General features: G+C 39.1%; 1 protein-coding gene across 19 annotated transcripts in view; it reads left to right on the top strand.

The window, feature by feature from the left end:
- Positions 1–25,467, top strand: part of CHD9 (chromodomain helicase DNA binding protein 9) — a 192,107-nt gene that overhangs the window by 55,335 nt on the left and 111,305 nt on the right. For 15 of the 19 annotated variants that reach the window (XM_039502899.1, XM_039502904.1, XM_039502907.1 and 12 more), the window contains one exon: positions 13,104–13,441. In XM_039502899.1, the coding sequence (XP_039358833.1) occupies positions 13,104–13,441 (338 nt within the window). Of the gene's footprint in view, positions 1–9,198; positions 9,286–11,702; positions 11,949–12,162; positions 12,310–13,103; positions 13,442–25,467 lie in introns of those variants that run through there. The other 4 variants (XM_039502915.1, XM_039502912.1, XM_039502913.1 and 1 more) reach the window with 4 other exon arrangements.

Raw genomic sequence — 25,467 nt, 5'->3', positions numbered from 1 at the left:
ATTCTGCACTGCATGGAGGTACTTACCCTTGCATGCATTGCTACAGCAGCAGAATTTGCTCCCCCTTCCATAGCAGTTGGAGAGAACAGACAGTAGGGGGCCAACACGAAAGGGAGAACAGAGTAGGTAGTGTAGTTTAGTCCCTTCCATGACTGTGGGCCAGGCCATCACTTAGAGTCCGTATGTGTTGACACTAGGAAGCACAGGCTGTTTGGTTGGGATGTAGAGTGAAGTAAAGGGAGTAGCGGGGTTTATTTGTTGTGTTCAGTTTCGGTGGTGGTGGGGGAGTTGTTTTGTGTTTTGGTGGGTTTTTTTCCTCAACGGCCTCAATTAGGGTTGCCAGATAGCAACTGTGGGGGAAAAAAGGAACAGGGGGTGGGGGATAATAGGCATCTATATTAAAAAAAAAAAAAAAAAGTCCCAGAAAATGGGGCTGTCCCTTTAAAAACGGGACATCTGGTCACCCTAGCCTTAATACAGAAATCCTCCTTTACGCTCATTACCTATGACCTTTATCGTAGAAGAGTACAGAAATGAAGGAGAAAGGAATAGGAGGATTTTAGTAACCAGAGAAAATGGGGGAACTCCAGTGGAGGGGAGAGAGTAAAAGTCCTGTTGCCTCTCTGATGTCGAGAAGTGGGGTATTAGGCGAAACCTGGTATTCTGTCAGGGAGGGGGGAACTCTGCTGGTTCTCCCCTTACCACTGCTCTTAAGGAAAATATTGGAAAACATTGGCCTAGTTGATAGAGCACTAGATTGGGACTCATGAGAGGTGGGTTATATTCCGAGTTTTGCTACTGGCCTGCTTTGAGATCTTGAGCAAGTCACTTAACTGCTGGATGCCTCAGTTTCCCTATTTGTAAAATAAGAGTAGTGGGGCGTACCTCCTTTGTTAAAATGCTTTGAGGTCTGCAGATGAAAAATATAAGCTAGTTTGTATTTATTCACCTCCACTGAATGCAGAGGATCGGCTTTCTCCTCACCCCCCACCCCCTCAATGCTACTCTCCCTTTTCCTACCAAGAAGCCCAATAACACAAGTGCACACAAGAAATCCTGTTCAGGGATGGGTAGCCTTTTTATGCCCAAAATTTAGATATTCAAGTTCCATTATGCTGTGATTCACCAGAATATATACATAATGTGCCCGGCAGCTGACAATGTACAAATCCTTAGGACTCTTGTGGAGTTTTCCCAATAATCCTGACAATATTTTTAAAATACTAGTAGCTATGGTCAACATTGTTTAAAATAACATGCTTTCCTCCCTCTCTCCCACCAAAAAAACCTTTGTGTATTAAATCAGTGATGGCTAAAACACCAAGGGTCGTGAGAAATCATCCAGGTTGGCAGACAACTGACAACATGCCCTGTAAACCTCTCAAACTCGTAATTTCGTACCCATCTACGTGGGTCTCCAACTCTCTACCCAATCCTGTTGGGGGGACAAAGGTGTGTGTCCCATGTGCGTTGCTACTTGCTTCCCATATGAGTGGAAGCCAGTAATAGGTCTGTTTCCCTTTCTCTTCCCTTCCTTAAGTTCCCTATTCCACACTTGGAATGTCTTCCAGTGGGGGTGCTGAAGTGGTACTTTGTGAGTGGGTGGGTTGGATGAGAGTGAATCCGGCTGCGTTCTACTATTCCATGATCACCCTAAAGCTAAGCGCCCAAAATGGAGTGAGAACACTAGCAGGTGGAACAATGAAGAATGGGATTAAAGGCCACCTCTGTTAGCCACAGCAGTGGCAGCCAAAAGCATGAATGACAGGGAACTGTCCCAGTAGCGAAGCTGGAGACCTGGGAGAAGGGCGGGGGGTTCTTTTCTGCTTAATATGGGGCTGTTTCCAAGTAGGATTGTATCCATTCAATACTTGTTCTTGCAGCCTGTCCATTTAAAATTATTTAGAAATTAATCAGCTCTTTCAGTGGGACTGTCTTCCTTGCTCTTCCTTCCTTCCTTCCTTCCTTCATTGTTAAAGCAGAGTGTCCTTTATTCATTACATTTTGCATTCTATTTGAAATCTGATTTCTTCTTTGTTTTGGGTCATAGTTGTAAGAATTTATAATTGGTTAACATTTAGGGTGTTGCTAGTGTTCCAGGGTTGGAGGCAAACAGAGGCCCTGTGTTCTGTTTGGGCCTTTGTTTTTCTTCTTCATCTCTGTGGTTCTGGAAGTAAGTGCTAATACTTGGCTTCCTTTTGACTCAAACACTTAAAGGTAACAGAGCTTGTTCCTTTCCACTTTGGCCTTCTGAATTAATCTTTGTCTTTAGAGAAACAAGGTGGGTGAGGTAAAATCTTTTATGGGACCAACTTCTGTTGGTGAAAGAGACAAGCTGTCGAGCTTACACAGAGCTCTTCCTCGGGCTTTGGAACTTGCACCTAGCTCTTCTTCAGGTCAGACCTGGGAAAGAGCTCTGTGTAATCTCGACAGCTTGTCTCTTTCACCAACAGAAGTTGGTCCAAGAAAAGCTGTTACCTCACCCACCTTGTGTTTCTTATATCCTGGGAGTAACATGACTACAACAACTCAGCCTTTAGAGGCAGACTTCTTTTGTTTGAGGTTGGTAGGAAATATTACTTTAAAGAAATCTTAGGGGCCTAACTTAGGCCCTCGTATTGCAGAGACATGCATGTACTTCACTTTGGGCACATAAGTAGTCCGGTTGAGTTAATACAATTAAAGTTAGGCATCTCCGTTATTTTTTTTTTTTCAGGATTAGGGCCCTAGAATGTTGACATTTGAAGCAGTAGTAGCTGGAACTGACACATTTAGAACTGTGTACTACCACTGCAGTATTATAAATTAATTTTTGTAATTTGCCCCGAGTCCTTAGACAAGCTCTGGAGAAATACAAATATTAACCACACACAGAACTCTCATTAGCAACGAATAAAGGTTGTGTATAGTCCCAGGTCTGAGTGTGTGGGTACAAGACTTTCTGAAATAGAAAAGACGATGGCCAACACAAGTGTTTCTGGAGGGGCACAATTTAATTACAAAGAGCTATCATAGTATGCGGGCTGAATTTGCACATAGAAAAGGCAGTCTCCGTACTTCTCTGCAATAATTTAATATCGGAACAATATGGTGATATCTTTTATTGCTTCATTTATTTTAAAAATTAGTCAGCCATTGAAATATTACAATAAACTAAATTGCACTTGTCATAAGTGAGCAAAGGACAATGTGCAATTTATTACCGTGTTTTGTGTGTGTGTTCACACTAATATACAAAATTTAGTAAATTTCCATGGTTCTCTAAGACATTGGTGCAAATTAGTGAGTCTCCAATGTGCAGGAAAGATAGAGAGAAATAAAGGGCAGAAAGCAAAGTTGGAATCTACTGAGAATGAGCTGAAGAACAAGGATATTAAAATGTAGTGCTACTAAGTGATGCTGATATTTTAGCCACTTAGTCAAAATAACGTACTGGAGAAATGTTGGCGCTTTATACTTTACTGCTCCTTTGTTTATGATACAGTTAAATTGCATTTTTGTCAAGAAGACTATAAGCAAACTATTGGATAAAAATCAAGCAGCACAGTATGTCAGCGCACAATAATATCTTGAGAGCTGAAACAGCAATTTAGGAGATTTCATACTTGAAAATTCAAGTTCTCTCTTTGTATAAGTCCTATTGTACTTTAGAGCCAAGGAACTTATGGCTATCAAAGGTTGGCTTAGAAATATGGCATTTGTTTGCCTTGCCTATCCAGGTTGATACCATTGCTTGTTTTGTTGTTGTTTTTTGATTTATTTATTCAGTGGATTGAATATAAAGATGAACATAGGAAGAGGAATAGAAATAATTTCAGCCACCGTAAGCCCAATTGTTATGTATAGGGGATGGTGACTTGCATTTTCATGTCATAGGATCATGACTTATATCAGAGAAGATAAAAATTATTTAAGTTGATTTTTATTAGAATCAGATTTTTTTAAATTTAAATACATTTTTCTTTTTAGAAATAAGCCCATTTAAAATTAAATTAACCTATATTCCATGTAAATTTACCATAATCTATATGTCAAACCAACTCTGGTTCCAGGTGTTTAGCCAGTAACTTCTACCAGTTCAGTGAGGTAGTAAACCAGCTTTTGACCACAGCAGGTTCTTTTGCAACTGCAGAGAGGGATTTTCTTTTCAGTTTATTCAGCTAGTTCAGGTCAATGACTAGTTCATTCAAAGTTGAGAAACCTATCGGGAATTGAAAAAACAGGAACGCTTATTTTCCTCTTCCAATCAGTGAATAAAAACTGAGATATATACTTGTCCTAAAATCTCGAAGGACATGGTGACCAGAAACAATCTGCAATTCACTAATTACAGATAATACTTCCTTTGTTTAATAAATCAGTTAGTTTTAAATGCAAAACCTGTTTGATAAACTTACATAAGAAAAAAGTATCCAAAATATTTAAGTAGTTTTATTTAACCAATAAAAAAAATTAAATGCTGTTATTGTGCATTTTAATTGTATTCCAATTTTTACCCAGTTGTAGTTTGACACAAATCACATGTAAAACAGTATCATCTAGTAAATAAGAAATGTCATTCACTATTTTCTAACGTAATTTAAGAAGTAAAAATTAAGAATCTGAATAAATGTATGTGTAACACAAGTCTTCTCTCTAGTCAGGCAAGTGCTCACCTCTTGCCTGGGTGCCTAATATTCTTGAAGATAATGGAAATCCTGTGAACGTCCTAACAGTGGTCTTGGTTAGGTGAGAATTTTCTATCCACCCATTCACAGCAGCTCTCTGCTCTTTAGAAGAATGACAGTTTGTGGTGCCTCTACAGGGATAAGCACTATATACCTCTGTTAGGATATCTTGGTAACTTCCAGGAACAATTCTGGCCTAAATCGTTCAGCAGCCCTAGCAGATAAGGGCAACTTTATATGATTGCTCTAGAGAAGCACTAAACACTCAAGTTGAAGCAAGGAACAACTTTACTTTGAAGTAATTTAGCGAACTACAATGACAATGCAATAGACTAAAATAGAATACCTACTGTAATGACTGCAACAAATCAATAAGGTGGCATTTCAATAGGTTCAGCTAATGGTGGCAACTTACAAACATTAAAGTAAACTTATGCCTGTGCTGTAGGACGTAGTGCTTTATGTAAAAACGAAACTTAAACTTACACAAGAATATTCACCATTAATATTATACAAACTCATCCCCTCCTGCAGTGTGCACTCCCCTTTAATTTTAAAATCCCAGGTACTTCCTTGCGATGGCATACTTGATGAATGGGAGTTCAATGGAAAGCACTAGGAGTTTCTGCCATAGCAGAGAGAGTCCAGGTAACTGGGGTGAGACATTTTTGTTTAGAGCAGGTTAAAATTGACACAGTGGTAGCTGGTAATCATCAAGTTATAAAACAGCCACCATCTCTATCACCAGTTGCTTTTCTTATAAGCTCCTTGCTCTTTACCTCCGGTGCCCTGGAAAGAGGTACTTTCCCTAGCACAAGAACTTTCACATCAGATCACCAAGGTCTCCCTAAACAAGGATAATCTCTGGGGTGCTCGTACTTTCCACAGTTGCCTGGGTTGCACAGTTCAGGATCTGCCGGTATGATCACTTCCTGGCTCAGCTGCTGAGAAGGAATAAATGTGCTAGAGCTCGATGCTAGCAGGCATGCAGGTGCAGCGTGGCCTTAATACTAGTTGTGTAGTCTCAGCTGGAACGTCTGCGCAGCCTAGTCTCCCAAATCTCTTGATCTAAACACTGACAACTAGATCCTATCCCGCCGGACCTCTAAACTTGGTGAAGTAGCACCGCTGGCTCCAGGCCTAGCCTCCCCTTCTCATGAACCTCCAGCTCCTCTTTTTCAGTCACTTCATCTTTATCAGCTTTCTTGCCCCTCCAGCTTCCTTTAGCCATCCCTCCAGGCTACCAGTAGGATCTCCTGACTTTCAACTTCGGCCCAGATACAGGATCACAGAGCCAAGGTCAAAATGTCCCAGAGAGTGCCAAATACTACATCATGGGATGTATAGTCCTTTCAGTGCATAGCCCTTCTGATTGAACTGGAAGTTTTGTACTCCTTTGGAGGTAATACACAGTGCAAAGAGGACTAATCAGAACAAGCCTGGTCAGGTTCAGAGGTCCCCATATGGGAAGGGCCTACATATGTTAAGCTATATATATATAATTGCCTAAATAAATGTGTAGATATAGTGTATCTGCCTAGTTAACAAAAAGAAGGTACCAAATTGAGTGTAAAGACTATATTTAGTTGTAAATCAAAATGTTTGATTGATTAAAACCATCAACTGTTTCTATTTTAGCAGACTTCAAAAGCCACTTAACTTTAGATTACAAATTCTTCAGAATTTAATTTCTGAATAAAATTTTACAATTCATATTATCTAAATATATATTCCCTTAAGAAAATCTACTATTGGAACTGCAACTGTAAAGTCCCCTGAATCATATCACGTGTAATACTAATACTTGGGAATATTTAAAAAAAAAAAAAAAAAAAGCCACACTTGGTTACATATTTTGGTTGACCCCACAGATTTTTAGTGTCTTCACCAGTACTAGATTATAAAGAGATGATTATTCTGGTGATTGTAATGTAAAAAAAATGTTTTGGTACATTCTCATGCATAAAATTCCCTAATAGTATCTTCTCAAAGATGCACATACTTCCACTACTGTTGGAAGGAATTATATAAAACATTGAGAAGCAAATATGTAACCCCATAGTCTCCTTTCCTCTAGAGTGGATAGGATTATAATAAGGTTGTTATTTAGACATGTTAATCCATAAGTGAAGATTCATTTTGGGTACTTAGTAGGGGGAGGTTTACACAATGAAGCCATTGACACACAATTCACTAGGTCAGTAGCCAGAAGGCTCATTACCAGCACTTGAAGTGCATGTAGGTTGTTGGTTAGTCAGGAGATGGATATATGAAGTCTTGAATTTACACACATGCAGACTTTGGAATTACACCACACTGAGGCTATGTCTACCACTTATGTTGGTATAAGTGATTCACACCCTGAATGACATAAGTGTGGTGTGGACAGCGCTGTGGCAGGAGAGCTACCATCACTCATCGGAGGTGGATTAATTAAGTCGACGGCAGAGCTCTCTAGTTGGCTTTGAGCAGCTACAGGAGAGAGATTGAGCAGCACAGCTGCAGCGATGCAGCTTTGTCACTTAAGCTGTCTAGTGTAGCAACAGCCTTAGATAAATGGCAGCAGCTCATATGTCTCAAGTGCAAGTCCTGACTGTCTCTAAATGACATGGAAGAGGCTTTTATAATATAATTAGTGTGGTTCTGTTTCTGGAGCAGGTAGGGCAGAATTTGGGGAGCAAGTTCCGGGAAATGCACACTCACTGTGGCAAACCCATCTCATTATGGGGCTGTGTCTGTGTTGCTGTGCAGTGTAGGTTTGGGTAGGGGATTCATTGCTACATAATTCCACTAGCTGCTGTTCTCCCCATAGTGGGGACACAAACAGTGTGGAGACTATTCAAGCTATGAATTTGGAGTAGTGACCATTGAATATTTCCTCTTCCATCATAGTGGGAAATTCCTCCATCCCCAAGTCCAGATGAACTCCCCAGTTTAGACTGTGCTGGGGCTAGGATTTGGGCCTTAGAGTAGTTCTTACTGTTCTTGTTTCAGAATGCCTTCCAGTTACTCCTGGGGAATTCTGCACAGTGCAGAATTTGTGCAGAATTAATGTTCTGTGCAGAACTTCATGTTTCCCTGCAAAATTGGGTTTGCACAGGTGCTGGTGGCTTTTAGGGGCTGCTGGACTCTACAGAGCCTAGCTCTCCAGCTCGCAGTGAGTGCAGCACCCAGCAAATGGTTTATAATACAAAACAATAAAATTCTTTACCTGGGTCTACTCTTACTAATACTTATCTTTTCTATCTAATAAAGTAGGTTTCTTCCTCCTGATCCCCACCCCCAAGTTCAGTCTGTTCCAGACCTGGCTGGCTTCTTGGCAACCAAGATCCCATTTTTCTTGAGAGGACATTGCTCTTTGAGATGTCGTCTCCAGTGAAAGGATACAGAGGGTCTTTCTCCTTCTATTATATTGAAATAGTCATAGGGGTTTGCCCTATCTATGAATGGAAACCAGTCCTGTAATATTCCTTTTTTTTTTTTTTTTATTCAAGGGTTTTGGATTGTTTGGTGGTTTTCCATTGAAAGATTTGGGATTGAGCAAGGCTCAGCAATTGAGCCTTGCATTGCATCCCCAGCTAGACAAGACAGTATGAGAACTCTCCTGCCTGAATGGGCCACCACTGATGTATACTATCCCCGATGATCAATTTTTACCCCAAGTCCATAAAGCATAGGTTCAATATAAATACATTATTGTACATACATCTCACAATGATTGAGTCTCGACAAATTATGAGCTTTCTGTAGATGTCTTACATGTTACTCTTTATGGATAAACATCTTTTCAGATGTGTTTGGTGTGGTGAGTCCAGTCTGACTTGAGAGCTGTTTGCAAACAACGAGGGGGAGCTCTTTCCTTAGGGATTGCTGTGTCATAGAGAAAAACAAAACAAACCAAAAAATACCCACAGATACCTACCGCTAGTGTGGTCAAGGGGCAGCGTCTTGGTGAGGCTCGCTGCCAACACAGTGCTACTGGGAAGGAAGAGATTTGTATCACAGTTCTGGTCCCTAGACTGTATTCAGGAAGTTGGTTGCTCTTGCGTTAGTTTGGTATCTTGTAAGATGTTTAGTGTGGTGAGTTTGTACAGTCTGAGTTGAGAGCTGTTTGTAAACAACAAGGGAGAGCTCTTTGCCTAGGAGTCTGGTGTCATAAACGTAATTTATGTCATAATTGACGTAAAGTCTAGTAGCTCAGGGACAGCATGCCAGAGCTTCTTGGCCACTTCAGAGGGCTGATGTTCACTGCCTCTCTTCTGAAGGCTGTGAGGTGGATCATAGGAAAGGAAGTCTTCACTCCACCCTCAACTTTGTTCTGCCCTGTGAATAGTTACTCTCGCTGTGTCTGCTGCTGCTAAAGGCTTTCCCAAGCAGCTGCAGCAGTATGAAATTGTCATGATTCTTGACAATTTCATTGCTGTTCACAGGATCTTGAATAGCAGCAGGGGAACTGACTAGAGCCTTGTTAATTTCACACTGCTTCTGCTTGGCAAAGCTATTAGCACCTGCAGATAACCTGGAGCTGTCTTTTTGCAGACTCAAGAAGACAACGCTGCTTCAGTTTATATTCAGTTAAATTTGGAAGATTATTTTTGCAACTTTAAGAGCTGGAAAGGTATTTTTCAAATAAATCATAAGTTCTAAATACATCCCCTCTCCCTTGCACATTTGCTAGAGAAATCTTTCTCTCTGACCACTGGAAAGTCAAGGAGTAACATTTTAAGCCTTGGACAAAGAGAGATCCCCATCTAGAGTGCTATTATCAGCCACAAAAGTAGTAGTAAATTTTTGGTTTGTCACAAAGCCTTATAAGTGCTGGATAATTTTTTCAAGTTCTTTGTATTATGTTAATTGAATTCAAAGTAGTTAAAAGCTGCAATATTGAAATTACAGAAAATTAAATGGCTAATAGGATGAATACATAAACATGTAACTAGTTTTGCTTTTGAGTTTGTTTTATTTATATTTTCTTCTATTTTTTAAATTTGGTTGCAGAGTTCATGCAAACTTTTTTTTATTTTGGGGAGCGAGGGGGTGTGTTTGTGGTGTTGTCACCATCACTCCCATGCCCCTTCTCGCCCCCTGGCAATATATTTCAGTATTCATCTTTTTTTGGTTTTGGTGTCTATCAGAGTGATGACTCTCTCAATGAAGGCTTATATTCTGATTTATTGTGACCTTTATTTAACTGAGGAGAACTGACTGGTGTTTTCCTTCATTCTCATAATGCCTGTTCCAGATTGGCCAGAGATGTTGCCCTAGAACAGTAAAGTGTACCTCCTGTTCTCTAGCTACTACGCTTGCTGCTTGTGTAATGTTCTTAGGGTGACCAGATGTCCCGATTATATAGGGACAGTCCCGATTTTTGGGTCTTTTTCTTATATAGGCTCCTATTACCCCCCACCCCCTGTCCCGATTTTTCATACTTGCTGTCTGGTCACCCTAAGTGTTTTCTACAAGCCTGGGATGCAAGAAACACTCCGTGATAAAATACACATTGAACTGCCATCAACATCAGTAGCCAACTTCATTGGATCAAATCCTAAAATTTTACTGAGAACCCAGTAGCAAGAATGTTGTGCCAAGACAATTAAAAATAGACTGAAAAACATATTTGGTACAATGTATTTTACCTAATTTGTAAAATAACATACCTTTATTAATGTTAAATTCATTGTAATTTGTATTACTGTATGTATTACAACTATAATGCACAAGCACTTTGTAATTTTATTTATTTAAAACCTCCAAATAATTTAAGACTCAAGGGAAGGTATTAGATCTAAACAACAAGCACACAGAGACATTTTATTTAAATCAAAATAATATTGTTGACAAAAGCAGTAACTTACTTATGTCTATACCACTTATATTCTCAACAGATAGGGAAGTTAATTCTGAAGTAAATAACCCATTTGTGAATTAAAGTATACTATTAATAAAATTGAAGGCCTAAGCAATGTAAACTCTTAAAAGCTCAGTCATTGTAGTATCATGGGGGTTTTTCATTTAAATGTTCACTATAAAGTGTGATTGTCATTTACTGTTTTCATGATAAATAGTGTTTGGAAAAATGCCAACCCCGCCTGATATGATTTGTGGGGGGTTGAGGGAGGGAGATTTTTTTTGATTGTGAAAAGAACAGAATTGCCAGGGGACAGGGAGTAATTATCATGTTCTATATTTTAAATAACCTTTACAAAAATCAATGTACCTACTTACCTAGTTTGGTGGAAATGAGGCTAAATATTAGAAAGGTACAAGATGCCTTAGTGTGGCATTTTAATTTTGAATGCTAAAATCAAAATGTAAAATATTCCATCTATGTTAAACAAAATTATAAACCTTTGAGTAAATAGGAGTACATTATAGCATATGTTCCATCTAACTGGAGACTCTCCAGCTCAAAATATTCTTTATTTCTCCATGGGGGGGGGGGAAGAAACAGCAGCAAGAAAAGGAATGCTTCCATTTTGTGATGTAGTGATCTGTTCTGTATGAAATCTCGGTAGTAAAATACTCTCTATGTCTAAAATAAGGCTTAGTGCACAGTCTACTTTGCCTATGTTTTATCCTCTGGGCTAAATTTGTTACAACGTCTTGATATTGAGCTCTGTAAAATATTTTGTTCTCCAGACTTATGTAAGATTTTGATTATTTCAGATAAAGTTGACAGAAATGTAAAATTGCAGCAGTGGCCTTGGAAGTGATAGTTTACAAGATTGTTTCTACCTATGTAAAATACAATCTTTTCATTACTGTAGAAGGTGGAAGAGTAAGAGTTAACTACTGTACCACATGTAGGGAAGAGCAGTCCATTGGGGGTTAAATTGCAGAGTCTAATGGAATAATAACTGGTAGCACCATCTGCTGGCCTACTTCCGCAGAAGGAGTCAGTATTTTTAACGACATCTCTAATATTCATGCTGATGCATTTTGATGCTTTGTGCATTCATTTCTTTCTGTGCTTTGTTGGAATCTGGCTATCTGCTTACAGCTGTTGTTGAAATTCTGCTCTTTAGGGGAGATGGTAGTCTTTATCATACCTGAGTAGGATGAACAGTGGATGTATACTTCTCAAGGAAGAAATATGTTGATAAATCACAATGTGTATTTGTGGAGGGTTGTGCATATCTTGGCTGCAGCTTGCTAAATAGGCCATTTAGCAATCTTCTTTCAATGCTTTTTTCTTGAGCCCTGCCTGGGGTGGTGAAAAAGCAGAGGGCAAGCCTTTGTCTGACGCCAAAAATGTCTTCAGTGAAGAGGCCAAGAGGAAGGGTAAGTGAAAGCCTGAATGAGTGGGAGGAGGAGGGGTTCTTTGGGCTAAAAGGCTAATGGGATTGAATAACCTTCCTTATTACTGGCTGCTGCTGCGGGAGTCGTGCTGCATCGCCATCTTGAGCTTGTTGCTGTTTTCTCGGGTCTTGGTTATTTGTTATAGCCTGTAGGCCTTAAGGTGGCATTTTAGCGAGCGATCCTAAACCCTGTGTCCTTCTCAGTGTTGCAGCACTGCTATTAAGCCTTTGATGAGGCACGTATAGAAAAATTATTCAGTGAAGCGCACTGGATTTGGCCTGAAAATGTGTTTGGAAATTCCTGGTGTCTTTTCCCCATGCTGTAGTGAGAGGCACATTTACGGGTGAGAACATAACAGAACTGTTATCTGCTATTTTTTGTCTGTTTGAATAGGAAATTCTTTACATTCCTTAAGGTTAAACAACATGCCTTCTAGTTGATTTCAAATAGACTGCTAATTTGATTGTAGAATTCCTAGTTCTAGCATAAACAATTCTGCATAGATATAACAGTGACAAAGGGGGAAAAAAGTGAAAGTTAACTCCTTCAAGTAACAGTATAACATGTAATTTTAAATAAATTAAATATATGCTTCCTAAATACTTTACTGATATAGAAAACTGCATAATCTGTGTTTGTTCTTTTTGAAAGCCTTGATTTGTTCAAATATCTGTTCTTGTTGGTCGTAAAATAGTGCTGTTGATTTTATATTTAACTGTAGGATAATTATTCCTGTTTTGATACTGCTTTCAGAGGTATATTGATGCTATACCTTTATTAGTTGCTTACTCTTTCAAGTTTTGTGAAGCAAATAGCTAGGGAAAATCTCTTCTAAATCCATAAAATGTTTTCAAAGGCTAAGAACTGGAGCATCTAATTACAGAGGTTGCTAAGGAAGGCTGTGAGAACTTTAGAAAATCTGTTTCTCATTGATTTTCTGTACGTAGAACCAGTTTAAATGTAACAATTGATGTACTTTATTCTGGAACCCATGCTATAGTGGAGTAATACGCAATCATTTTTCTTGTTTGTTGCATTTATATGTATTCTCGACTGCTGTAGAACTCAGTGAACAATATTTGCAAATTTATTTTGAAATATATTTATTTTCTTAAAATAATGTTTTTATTCTTCCAGCCTCCCTCCTCCAAGAAGACTGATGTTTCAGGGACATATACTAAATTGCAGAATACCCAGGTGAGGGCAATGTCTGAAAAGAAACAGAAGAAAAAAATAGAATCGGAAAGTAAGCAGGAGAAGGCTAATCGCATAATATCGGAGGCAATCGCAAAAGCAAAAGAGAGAGGGGAGAGAAACATTCCACGAGTAATGAGCCCTGAAAACTTCCCCAGTGTTTCGGCTGAAGGAAGAGAGGAAAAGAAAGGTAGAAAAATTAAATCCAAACCAAAGGACAAGGAGAGCAAAAAAACTAAAACTGGTTCCTCATCCAAAATTAAAGACAAAACAAAAATTGGGTAAGTAGGCTAAAATTTCCTTTTAACTCCCTTCAAATTGCAAACATTTGACTGGAACAGAAACTGCTTATTAATCATAGATATTCATCTTCTAAATATCTTGAACCCATCTGTTTTTGTTTATTAAGTTGCCTTTTGGTTTGAGTTTTAAAATTTTATTTGATGTATTATCAATGCTATTTTTTATCAGTCTCAGTATTTCTTTTGAGATGAGAGCCATGATACTATATAGAGAGAAACGGGACATCTAATTAGCATATTAGCAAACAATCATTAATGCAGATGCCTGAGAAACTGTGGTGTAGACAAGAAGAGTCCACAACGTAACAGAGAATTTGCGATCATATTTTGATTTTTTTTTAATTACTATGTATTCTACATCCATGCAAACTTGTTCTGTCATCCCTTGAAATTTTGCAAGTTTAGCAGGGTCAATATGTGTCAATACTTTGATGGGAAGACTGCACGGGACATTTAAGGTGTTGTTGAAAGTGCTGCTAGGGCTTCAGTAGGTGGCACTCCTCCCTCTGATTTGCTACTGATCCAGTTCTCCATTGTGGTCTTAAAAGACAATGTATAATTTGAAGTATTAACTTTCAACCAAAGCTTAAACAGAAGTCATGACCATTTGTGTTTTTTCCCTAAAAATATGCTCTTTTTTTGTAAGAATAGTGATATTAAATCAACGTCTTTATCTGTGCTTGAATACTCAGATGATAGATATGGAAATGTCTTTTTTAGGTCATCCAGTTAATCTCCCTGAAAATGTAAAGTTAATCCCTGTTGTACATTTTCTAGAATTTTGTGCCATCTAGTTCTTAAATGTTCCAGTTACCTTGGGAGGCTATTCCACAACATAATGAATAACGTTCTGATGAAACTTTACCTGATTTTTTTCAACCTAAATTTTCTTGGGCTTAATCTCTTCCCCGAATTTCTTGGTGAACCGCACTGAATAATTCCCTTTCTTTTTGATGCCCACTATTACCCTGGTCTCTTTCGGCATCATTGCTTTCCAGGGTTCTCCCATCTGTTCAATAACTTGTGTGTTGAATCATTTTTTCAGGCTGTATGAACTCTCAGCTTTCCAAGTTGAATCACATTCTGTTGTGTTTTGCCCTTATTTTTAATTTCTTGGTAGCTTTTTTGTAGTTCTCTTTTCGCTAGTATTAGCAACTCCCTTCCAGTTTAATATTATCAGTGAATATCATTAGCATGCTGTTGGTTTAATGATCCAAAAGGGGGAGTAATGTATTTAATAAGACCTTATCTAAAACTAATCCGTATGGTATACTACACTAGACTTATTGTATAAATCAAAATAAATAAATAAGTTGTCATTACCCTTTGTTTACAGTTCTTCAGTCAGTTTTCAGTTCACGTAACATTGTTCTATCCATGACAATATGGATTCATTTTCAAGTAAGAGTTCATGACAAGTAAAATACAAATATACAGTACTTGTCATGAACTACAATATGTAGTACTCAAAAGTATAATACATTTAATTTGGTCATTTTGGGACCAATTCAGAGAATATTGAAGTCATCAGACTCCCATTTACTCCAGTAGGCTTTTAGTAATTGGGCATTTAAAAATGAAAAAGCAATTTGTCTGTCTACGCTTTACAGTTTAGAAACTTTCTCTTTATCATTAAGGAATCTGGTAGCCTCAGCATGTTTATTAATTGCAGCCACAAATAGTTTAATTATTTTATGGAGCTAGTTAGTTTCCTATATTATTCTGTTGTGAAGCATTACCGTGTGCTGTTAAAGACCTGTGTTGTACTCCAGAGATGGCTGTGTTTTACTGGTGGATGGAGTGATGTCTGTATAATTTGCTTGTGGAGCACTTTCTGATCCTTCTGGGTGAAATGAAAGTTGCTGTTGTATGAAGACTAACTTAATGTGAATAAAGTAAAAACATTCAGAATTAAAAGTAAACCATGGATACAGTTTCATCTTGTTAAAATTTCAGCCTTTTTTTTTTTTTTTTTTTTGGTCTTTACTTTGATCAGTTTCTCATACTTCTGTTCTTCCCAGATGGCTTTTGATATTTGGCAGTGGGGTAGACTTCAGGCTACAGAAGTGTCATTTCTTTATCTCATGAATTCCATGTTGATTTTGCTGAGATATAAAATGTTAAAAATCATCATTCTTCTTTGAGTAGTGTCCCTATGGATGCTCCACTGTAAGTGCGCTTGCGTCCCTATGCTGCTGATTGGAGAATTTTGGTAGCAACACATGTGCGGGACGAACGGACACTTATCTCCCCTTGTGTCCCGCCACAAGGCTAACTAGTGTGTGTGGGCTAACCCCCCTCAGTTCCTTCCTGATGGCCGGGAAGAGCCAGGTTGTTCTTCCTTTGCGCAGAAGCACTTAAGTTACAGAACTGGTGCGTTTTCCCACAAGATCACACTATCAGTAGCCTACCTTCCCAGAATTTAAAACTTGGTAGTTGACTGTCTCACTCGCAAGTTCCCTTGCGACCATGAATGGGAGATAAACCTAGAAGTGCTTTACAACCCGTTCATGCAGTGGGGGCCACTTACCTGAACAAGAAACGTCCATGCAACTGCTGCAGAGCAGAGGTAGGACAGCACTCTCTGGGCGACAGCCTCCTTCTTCCATGGCACAAGAATTTCTCTGTGCCTTTCCCCCGCTTCTCCTTCTGTTGAAAGTCTTTTTAATAATAAAAAGAGAAGGCACTCATGTCATACTGATTTCTCCCACCTGTCCAAGACAGACCTGATTCCCTTACTTGTCACAAGTTGTGACGTGTCGTCTGATCTTCCTTCAACCCACTCCATTTATCTTATCGCAGAACAAAGGACTTACTCTGTATCCCAACCTGGGAATACTCTGCCTCAAGACTTGGCTCCAGCGCATAGAAAGCTCCTGCTTGGAGGTGGTACAGGAAGTGTTACTAAACAGTAGAAAATCCACGGCACGTCGTACTTGCCAGCAAAAGTGGTTGAGGTTTCAGATTTGGTGCAATTCCTGACACACTTCCCCGACATCTGCGACTCTGCCAAGGGTCCTAGGCTATGTACTGACTCTCAAAAAATCAGGACTATCTCTTCACTCGCTCAGAGTTCAGCTATAGCAGCCTTCCATCAACAAGTAGAGGGATACCCAGTGCTCTCACACCCAACCACAAAGGGGTATAGTAAACCTTTTTCCCCAACCCTGACATCTGACCCTACATGGGACCTAAACCTATTGTTGAAAAGCCTGACTGGACCCTCCCTTTGAACCAATGGCTACTTGTTCGTTCACACACCTGCCAGTGAAAATGGCCTTCCTGGTGGCAATCACCTTGGCGAGGAGAATAAGGGAAATAGCGGCTCTAGTGGCACCTCTTCCCTATACAATATTCTTTCAGGACAAGGTCACACTGAGACTGCACCTGACATTCATTCCCAAGGTGATGTTTCCTTTTCACATAAACCAACTGATTCACCTTCTGACTCTTTACCCCTGGCCTCACCGTGATAACAGGGAGGCTATACTGTACATATGCTAGACGTCAGGAGAGCCCTGGCCTTTTACCTGAATAGGACAAAGGCTTTTAGAAAGTCTCATAAACTTTTCCTTTCTGTTGCGGAGTGATCCAGGAGCTCAGCAATATCATCTCCAAATGGGTCTCTAATTGTATTAAACAATGTTATCAGGTTTGCAACGTGACACCTCCAGCTGATATTCACACTCACTCCATGAGATTGGTCCCCTGCCACCTTCCTCAAGAATGTCCCTATCTCAAAAATCTGCAGAGTGGCAACCTGAGCGTCAGTTCATACCTTTGCAGAAGGTTATGTGATTACTGGGGACTCTGACTCAGATGCCATCTCTGGCTCCACATTATTGTCATCTGTAACTGATTTGACACTGAAGCCCCAGCCCTCCAGTGGGGATATTGCTCGGGAGTCACCTACAGTGGAGCACCCACAGGGACACTACTCGAAGAAGAAATTACTCATCTTCAGCAGTAACAATGGTTCTTCAAGACATGTGTCCCTATGGGAGCGTCACAACCCACCCTTCTCCCCTCTACTTCAGAATTCTTGACAAGGACTCTGTGGTAGAGAAGGCATGGAGGGGAATTACCCCGTGCATGGTGGTTTAGCCTGGTGGCAAGGCATGAGGGGATACACAGCATGTGTGGGCCGAATGGACACTGCTGCGAAAGTTTTCTGGCAGCATTGCAGGGACACAAGGGCACCTGCAGTGGAGCAGCTATAGGGACACACATCTCAAAGAATCATCGGTACTGCACAAGGTGAGTAACTTCTTTCGCTTCTCTCACTTGTACTCCTCAGAAAAAATATTGGCAGCGCTCCAAAATAACACAAAAATTTCAAGGCTGGGATTATGCTGCTGCAGCAGAAGCACATTCTATACTGGGGAAACCTGGGAGCAGCTGCATCAGGGGAGGTGGTGGGCGGAGAAGAGAGCTGGGTTAGATTCCCCAGCACTGCATCTAGCATGTGCATGCCACCTGAGGCAGGAGCCCTCCAGTTCCTGCAAAAAGAGAGCCTGCGCCTCAGTAGCACACCCTCCCCCCACTCCCACTCAGATGCTGCATATTGCTTTACTGGCGGTTTCCACTCTGTGATAAGTTTCTCCTGCTGCTAATTAATGTCTAATAACTGAAATGGTAGCATTGTATGCTGCAACGATGAAGGTTTAAGGTTCAAGCCTGTTGATAATAGATGATGAGGGATTGTTACAGTTACATGTATAGTATTTGTAGATTTGCACGGGCAGCTGTAAATATGGCTTTTCCTAACTTTGAAGTGCTTAATTTTGCAACCAAAATTGTGTTCTTTTAACATATTTTATAATATGTAATATATAAATAAAATATAAATAAAAATAGTGATAAATGTTTGGCAAAGATCTGACGTGGCAATTTTAAACACAGGGAATTTTTAAGTGAATCATAATTCCCTAAATTATATGGGTTCATAATGGAAATCCTGCTTAGGTCCCTTGTCAGCAGTGGAACAATTGTTCCCATTATCATAAAAAAAAATAGTATCTAGCATAGAGCTAATAAAATGACTATTCTTAAAATATTTTCCTAAAAGCAGTTAGTTATAGGACCAAAATTCTGTTTCTAATGTAATTCAAATTTTTATTAGATGAAAAGTGAGGCTGGAGAATAGATAATAACTTCATGTTGATAGTATTATCTATTTTTAACTTTGTTTTAATCTTATAAAAAATTAAATCCTGTAATTAACAAAATCGTGCTTGAAAAGTTTAATCAACATAGGGACATTTAAGAATCAGGAGGGTTTGTTAGCAAAACATACAATTTAAAAAAAAAAATCATGTTCCATTAAAGCCAACTCAAGCTCATGCACTATCCCATGTAAGATCTTCAGGGCAGGGTTGGTGTCTACCTGTGTTTTTGTACAGTGATGAGCACATTATAGGCATTCCTATAAAATAAACAGAAGGATGGGATTTGCAGAGTGGCCCCAGTTAGAGGAAAGTCCAGTGGGAGCTGGGCACCTAATTCCTCTAAGCCCCTTTTGAAATTTCCAGCTAAATAATAATAATATAATTAATAATCAGGCTTCAGAGGACTACTCACTGTATTAAGTACTATGGTCTCATGTGATATGTTTGGAGAGGTAGGTGCATAGTTGGGGGAAAAAGAAGCCTGAAATATTATGAAAACTTTTGGTTTTCTCGTAGGAATAAAGATTTTCCTAATATATCCAGATCTTCCAAAAATTGGGAGAGAATATTGATATTCAATTTCTCTCACTGGGATTTCAAACTTCATTATTTTGGGGGGAACTTAGGAGACAAAAATACATGTTTTCTGTGACAAGGCCCTCACCCCCCTAAAATCCAAACATATTAAATAAAGACTTACAATGTGAAGAAACCAAGAAATAAAATTATTTATCTCCTGGGGTAGGGGCGGTCTGCCATCTAATATGGGATGCACTGGAGACTACTCCCCTAACAAATAAACATAAATAAATAAAAATGCAATTGACATTTTAATGTCAATAAAGGTAAATAGCAGTGGCAGGAACTGACTGGGTCATGTGTATTTAAGAAGTTGTAATTGTTTTTTTTTAAAAGCAGTTCCACTTTGAAAAATCGTTCCCAAAAAAAGACATTGTGAGGATCCCATGTTTGTTTCTCAATTATTTCTAGATCAAATAGTCTCAATTTACAAATAAAAAATATTTTTATCGAACTACCGGAGATGCAAATTCAGTGTGTCAAACTGGGTCTGTTTTTCCTAATACTGAGTGGCTCATAAAAAGTTCTGAGGGTCATATTCTGTCCTGAGTGACTCTTGTGCAATGCCATGATGGTTAATGAGTTTCCCCAGGTATAACTGATGGGAATTTATTAATCATTGTGATGTGCAAAAAGGAATAAGCTCCAGGTCACGCTTTCTCCAGATTTGGGGAACAGTCTGTTTTTCTTTTTAAATATTAAACATACACCTCTACCTCGATATAACGTAACCTGATAATAACATGAATTCGGATATAACGTGGTAAAGCAGTGCTCCGGGGGGGGAGCTGCACGCTCCAGCGGATCAAAGCAAGTTCGATATAAGATGGTTTCACATATAACACGGTAAGATTTTTTGGCCCCTGAGGACAGTGTTACATCGGGGTAGAGGTGTAATTTGGGATGTCATTTGAGGCTTAATGTAGACATTATAAATCTTTCTTAACAGCTTCTGGAACAGCTTCGGAGTTCAACAGTGTGAATTTTTCTAACTTTAAAGCCTTTTTACCAGTGTTAGATATATATATTTTTTAAGGATCCACCTGTAGACCAGCGGTTCTCAGACTGTGGGTTTGTAACCTCAAAGTGGGCCGTGACCTCATTTTAATGGGGCCACCAGGGCTGGCGTTGCGCGCCCCCCCCCCCCACGGGCAGTGGGTCTTGGGCAGGCTCAGGCTTCTGTACGACCCTCCTGGGGTTGTATAGCAATTTTTGTCAAAAGGGGGTCACAGTAAAATGAAGTTTGAGAATCCCTGCTCCTAGGCTGATTATATCCCATATAAAGTAGGGGAATAAAGAGCCTGATCCAGTGCCCACATTGAAGTCAGTGGAAGGACTCCCATTAAGTTCAGTGGGCATTGAATCAGGTTCTAAATCAATTACATTCTGTGTCTAGTTAATTGGATAAAGGTTACTTGAGTAAGTAACATTTGTTACTGTAATACAGTATCCACAGGAGTACATGAGAGTTTACTAATTTAGGATAACCAAATTAATTTGGTTGATGATCTTCAAATAAATTGTTTTATGGATTGGTTATGGAATCTAATTAATTAGCACTGAATTGACATGCTTATTTTACAGTAACAATCTGATGACTGCAAAACCATTTCCGTATACTAGGTTTTCAGCAAGGTGTTTGATAAGGATTTAATTAAATTTCCCTTTTGCTCTGACTTCACATCTATTTATTATGGGCTTCCCTGCTGATTAAATGTGGAATTCCAATATGGAGACAATAAACATTAATGTCAATAAGTGCATTTTAAAGAATCCTTGATGATAGTCTAGATTTCTGTCAGAGATGTAGTGAATTCCACGCATTATTTGCTTTCAAAAAAAGACCTGACGCTTAGATTTTGTAACTCCATTACAGATATGCCTCATACATATAGTTAAAGTTTAGATAGCATGGAGGCTAATGAAAAGCTCTTCAATGATGATGTGATGAGGTACAGGGCAAGACCATTAAGTTAAATTCCTCCAAAAATGTTGAAGTTCCCTTCATCATATTGTGCATGTAATTTTGTACAGTTCTTTTTAACTGTCACATCCAGCACAGTAATTCTTATCTTCAAAATTTCCCTCTGTTATCATAAATTGTGCATTGTTGTGTGCCCTAAAAAGAACTAATGGGGATTTTGCCTTATTCATTATTAACCCTTCAAATATATCATAAATTATACAGCCATTCCTATGTGGTCCAACCCAAACGTAAAACATTATCACCCCATAAAAGTAAAAGAAAAAAATTATGTTTGTCACCTGGAGGGGTGCCATAGATGTATTCTGACTTCACTGGTAGAACATTCCTGAATCACAGACCTTTGACAGAAAATCTTAGGTCTTTCATTCTCTGGATATAATACTATATGAGTTGTTAGTTTTAGTGTTGTTTAAGCTGATATATCAAAATGGGATGTGAAGAAACACATGGTCGTTCTAATACTCTGATCCAATATTTAAGGGTTTAAATACTAATAAGAATTTGAAGTGGATATGCTGGATAACTGGCAGCCATTGTGGAGTTCCTGGAGTATGGACATGTGTAAGCATGCCTTCTGTATTCTGCTATAGTTGCCACTTGGGATGATATTCATTAGCAGTCTCACATAAAGTATGTTACAGTAATCCAGCCAAATTGTCCCCATATAAGGTCCATGTACAACGGAAGAGATCTCAACTGCTCATGTGTCTGCTAAATCCTGACATTCCATTTTTGGCTCATGGTCAGAAATGGCCCTCAAGTTCCATCCTTCTTGTACAGTGGTCTCCAAAGTGGGAGCAGCATCGCTTCAGCAGTTCAGGGTTGTTCTTCTTTGGCAGTTCGGGGCTGAGTCAGAGTGGCTTTTTTTTTCTTTTCTTGGGGTGGCAAAAATGGTAGAGCTGGCCCTGTGGCGTGGCAGGGTGTGTGTGCTCAAATTTTTTTGATGGGATGCACGATCAAAAAAAGTTTGGAGACCACTGTTCTAGAAGAACCTTCCTGCCACACTTACTGAGTCATCAATATTGCTCTCCCTCCACCCAGACCACTAGTTCTTTCAGCAATAGGCAGGGGATGAGGAACCTTTGACCGCCTCTGCCAAGTATTGGTTGGAGAAAGAGACCATACCTTTGCTGAACAACAAGCAACTCCCAAAATAAACAAATAACCAAAGCAGGACGTGAACCACAGGCATGGTGTTATAAAATCCAAGTGACTTAGGACTTGTTTCTAGCAAGCTCTCTGACAGTCATCCCACATAGTAGCTGCACTGCTCATTTTACAGGAGAGTTAATGCGCATGTGAAGGAATGCCATGCTAGAAGATGTTTCTTCTAGGTGTTTAGTCATTTCTTTAGAAAATTTACTGGAGTTTGTAGGATTCCTGTTTTTCAACCAATGCCTAGTCTTCTGACTGCCACCAGGGCAAACTGATTGTTTATGAATTCGAGCCTGCATCCCTTACTACTCTTCTCTTCTTCTATCCCAAATGTTTCTATATGAAAATGGTGAACAAGAGCAAATCATCTCTGTGTCACTTCTGTGAAGAGAAAAGAAACAAGTGTGTTTTTTTGGCATTAGCTGACCAAGTGATTAAAATTAGTTGCAGAATGTTAGGTTTCCATGGAAGTACAAAAATATAATGTTCTTATATCTAAGAGTCTGCTGAAAAACATGATGTGGCTACAAAATAAGATTGGTTGTTAAGACTATGTAGATAAATGTATAAAAATATTAAATCTGTTTTGACACTGCTCTGTGATGTGTGTGTTATCCTATGTGCTACTAGCCCAATTACACACACAATTTAAATGGCCCCCAAAGCCCTAGCAGATGCTGACGGATTCACAAAGAAAAACACTTCTGTGTTTTTGAACCAGATCTGGCTCCTTCCTTCTTGGTGGTTTGGCAGCACAACTCCAATAGAGCTTCACTATCCAGGGATCCCCATGGTTGCTGCTTCCCAGACCACTCCAACATCTCACTGTAAAAACAAAACCCATCCGCGCTCCCAGTCTCCTCACCTATCCACAGAGAGGTCTCCTTGGAGTCTATATGCGATGGGGGGACAGTGTCCAGGTGACAGTTGTCACACATCCCATTTCAGCACAGCATCGGGAGATCAGCGTGCGGAGCGTCTCTTCCACGTGTAAATCTAAAGGGGAAAATCTGGGTTATTGAAATTGATGAGATTATTTGTGGAGCAAGGTGCCACTCAACATGAGGCTGGCAGAATTAGATGTTTATACTGTTCTGACCTCGTGGATTTCCCCAGCTACTGTTACATTATTTACAATCCTAGATCATCTAGACTAGGAGACTAGGATTTAAAGGAGTGATGTTGCCCCATGTTATAACATATTTTAGAAGTCTAATGTGGACAAGCCTGCCTTCAGCATGATAAAATGGTCTAGTTAAAGCCTGGGAGGGGGGAGTCGAGGCTTTAACTCAGTGGCTCTTAACCTTTCCAGACTACTGTACCCCCTTCAGGAGTCTAATTTGTCTTGCAAACCCCCAAGTTTCAGCTCACGTAAAAACTACTTGCTTACAAAATCAGACATAAAAATACAAAAGTATCGCAGCACACTGTTACTGAAAAATTTCTTAATTTCTCATTTTTACTATATAATTATAAATCAATAGAATATAAATATTGTACTTACATGATGTGTATAGTATATAGAGCAGTTTAAAGATGTAATTGTATGACATTTTAGTTTGTACTGCCTTCACTAGTGCTTTTTAAGTAGCTTGTTGTAAAACTAGGCAAATATCTAGATGAATAGATGTACCCTTGGAAGACCTTTGTCTACCCCCAGGGGTATATGTACCCCTGATTGAGAACCACTGCTTTAACTTAACCAGTTAAGCAGTGTGACTTGTCTACACTATACTTCTAAAACATGCTAGTTAACGTGCCAATATCATACCTTTTAAGTTCTAGTCTAGACTAGGCCATACGTTGCAGTGATCAAGTCAAACACTTTTCCATAAAACAGACACCATTAGGCTATCAACCAGGAAACCTGAATAAACAAGTTTGGGTGATCCATGGAGGTCTGAAGGATTGTGCTTGAAGGGAAAATGAAGCTGGAATACAGTGGAAAAGTCAGTTCATCATAGGATGAAAGTACCTTGTTCAGCTTCTCAAGTTTGAATAAATGCTAATAGACAATCGTTAGTATTCACAAAGGGAGAAGAAAGCAAACTACTTTTGAAGACAGAATATGAAAATCAGTGTGTTCATTCTTTAAAATGTATTCCTTGTGATAATGAAAAACAACATTTTTTGGACATAAGAATTAACAGAAAGAATATATGACGGGGCAGCGGTGTGAGGAAGCCATGAGCCAATTTCTGTCCCACAGACATGTGCAAGCAATTCCCCGTGAACTTAGAATTGCCCAGCCTATGTTTACTGCCACTTAATTTAAGCGTACGTTTCAGTTTCTACTAGAAATCAAAATTGTATAGCAGAAAGAAAACTTCTTGTTAAAAGCCCTTTTTCCCCCTCCCAGTAAGCATACTTGCTTTTGTTGGTTGGATGTTAATAATTGCTGAAAAATGGTGGCCTCTTCTTGAAATGCAATTGTGCTATATATTTTGGGAACTATTGCATTGTCACTAACAGTAGTAGTGAATTGGTAGTTCATGATTTCGGGATTTGTATTTTCTCTGTGGACCATTGGAGATGTAATGTATTTGCTATGATCAGCCTGTCTTATTTTGCACTTTTCCTAGGAGGAAACTTGAGGCTGAAGACTAGTCAGTCAGTCCTTTTTCTTATTGCTTTTTACTTTCTTCAGGTGCACATTCTGTCAGGCTGCTTTGATGTAAAATAATTGTACTGGTTGTAAAGAAAGGCCAAAGTCTTATCTTTAGTTAGAGCCATGAAGTGGGAGAAGATATTTGTATGCTAAAGCAATTTTCTCACTATTAACATAGTATGCAATTATCAAATCTATATTATGTAAAGTATATATTTAAGGACATCATTTTATCCATGATTCTTTGATTGTAATCACTCTGTGATTATTCCTCTGAATACACTTGAAGAGTAGCACTTGTCAGATTTCAAAGATGAAATAAAACCATGTATTTTGTCACCCTATCATTAAAAACAAATAATGATATTAATGATATTGCCCCTCTCAGTGTGACTTCAGAATTTGAACTAAGAAATAATTAGTATTTTTCCTGTAGAATTATAATTTGTCCCACAGCTCTGGTCCTCAGCCATGTTTACTGATGAAACCATTGTTGATAAACCTAGGC

Source organism: Mauremys reevesii, linkage group 16, assembly GCF_016161935.1.
Source record: "Mauremys reevesii isolate NIE-2019 linkage group 16, ASM1616193v1, whole genome shotgun sequence".
Classification (NCBI taxonomy): domain Eukaryota; kingdom Metazoa; phylum Chordata; order Testudines; family Geoemydidae; genus Mauremys; species Mauremys reevesii.
Note: the sequence above shows the minus strand (reverse complement) of the source record. Positions and strands in the feature narration are given on the sequence as shown.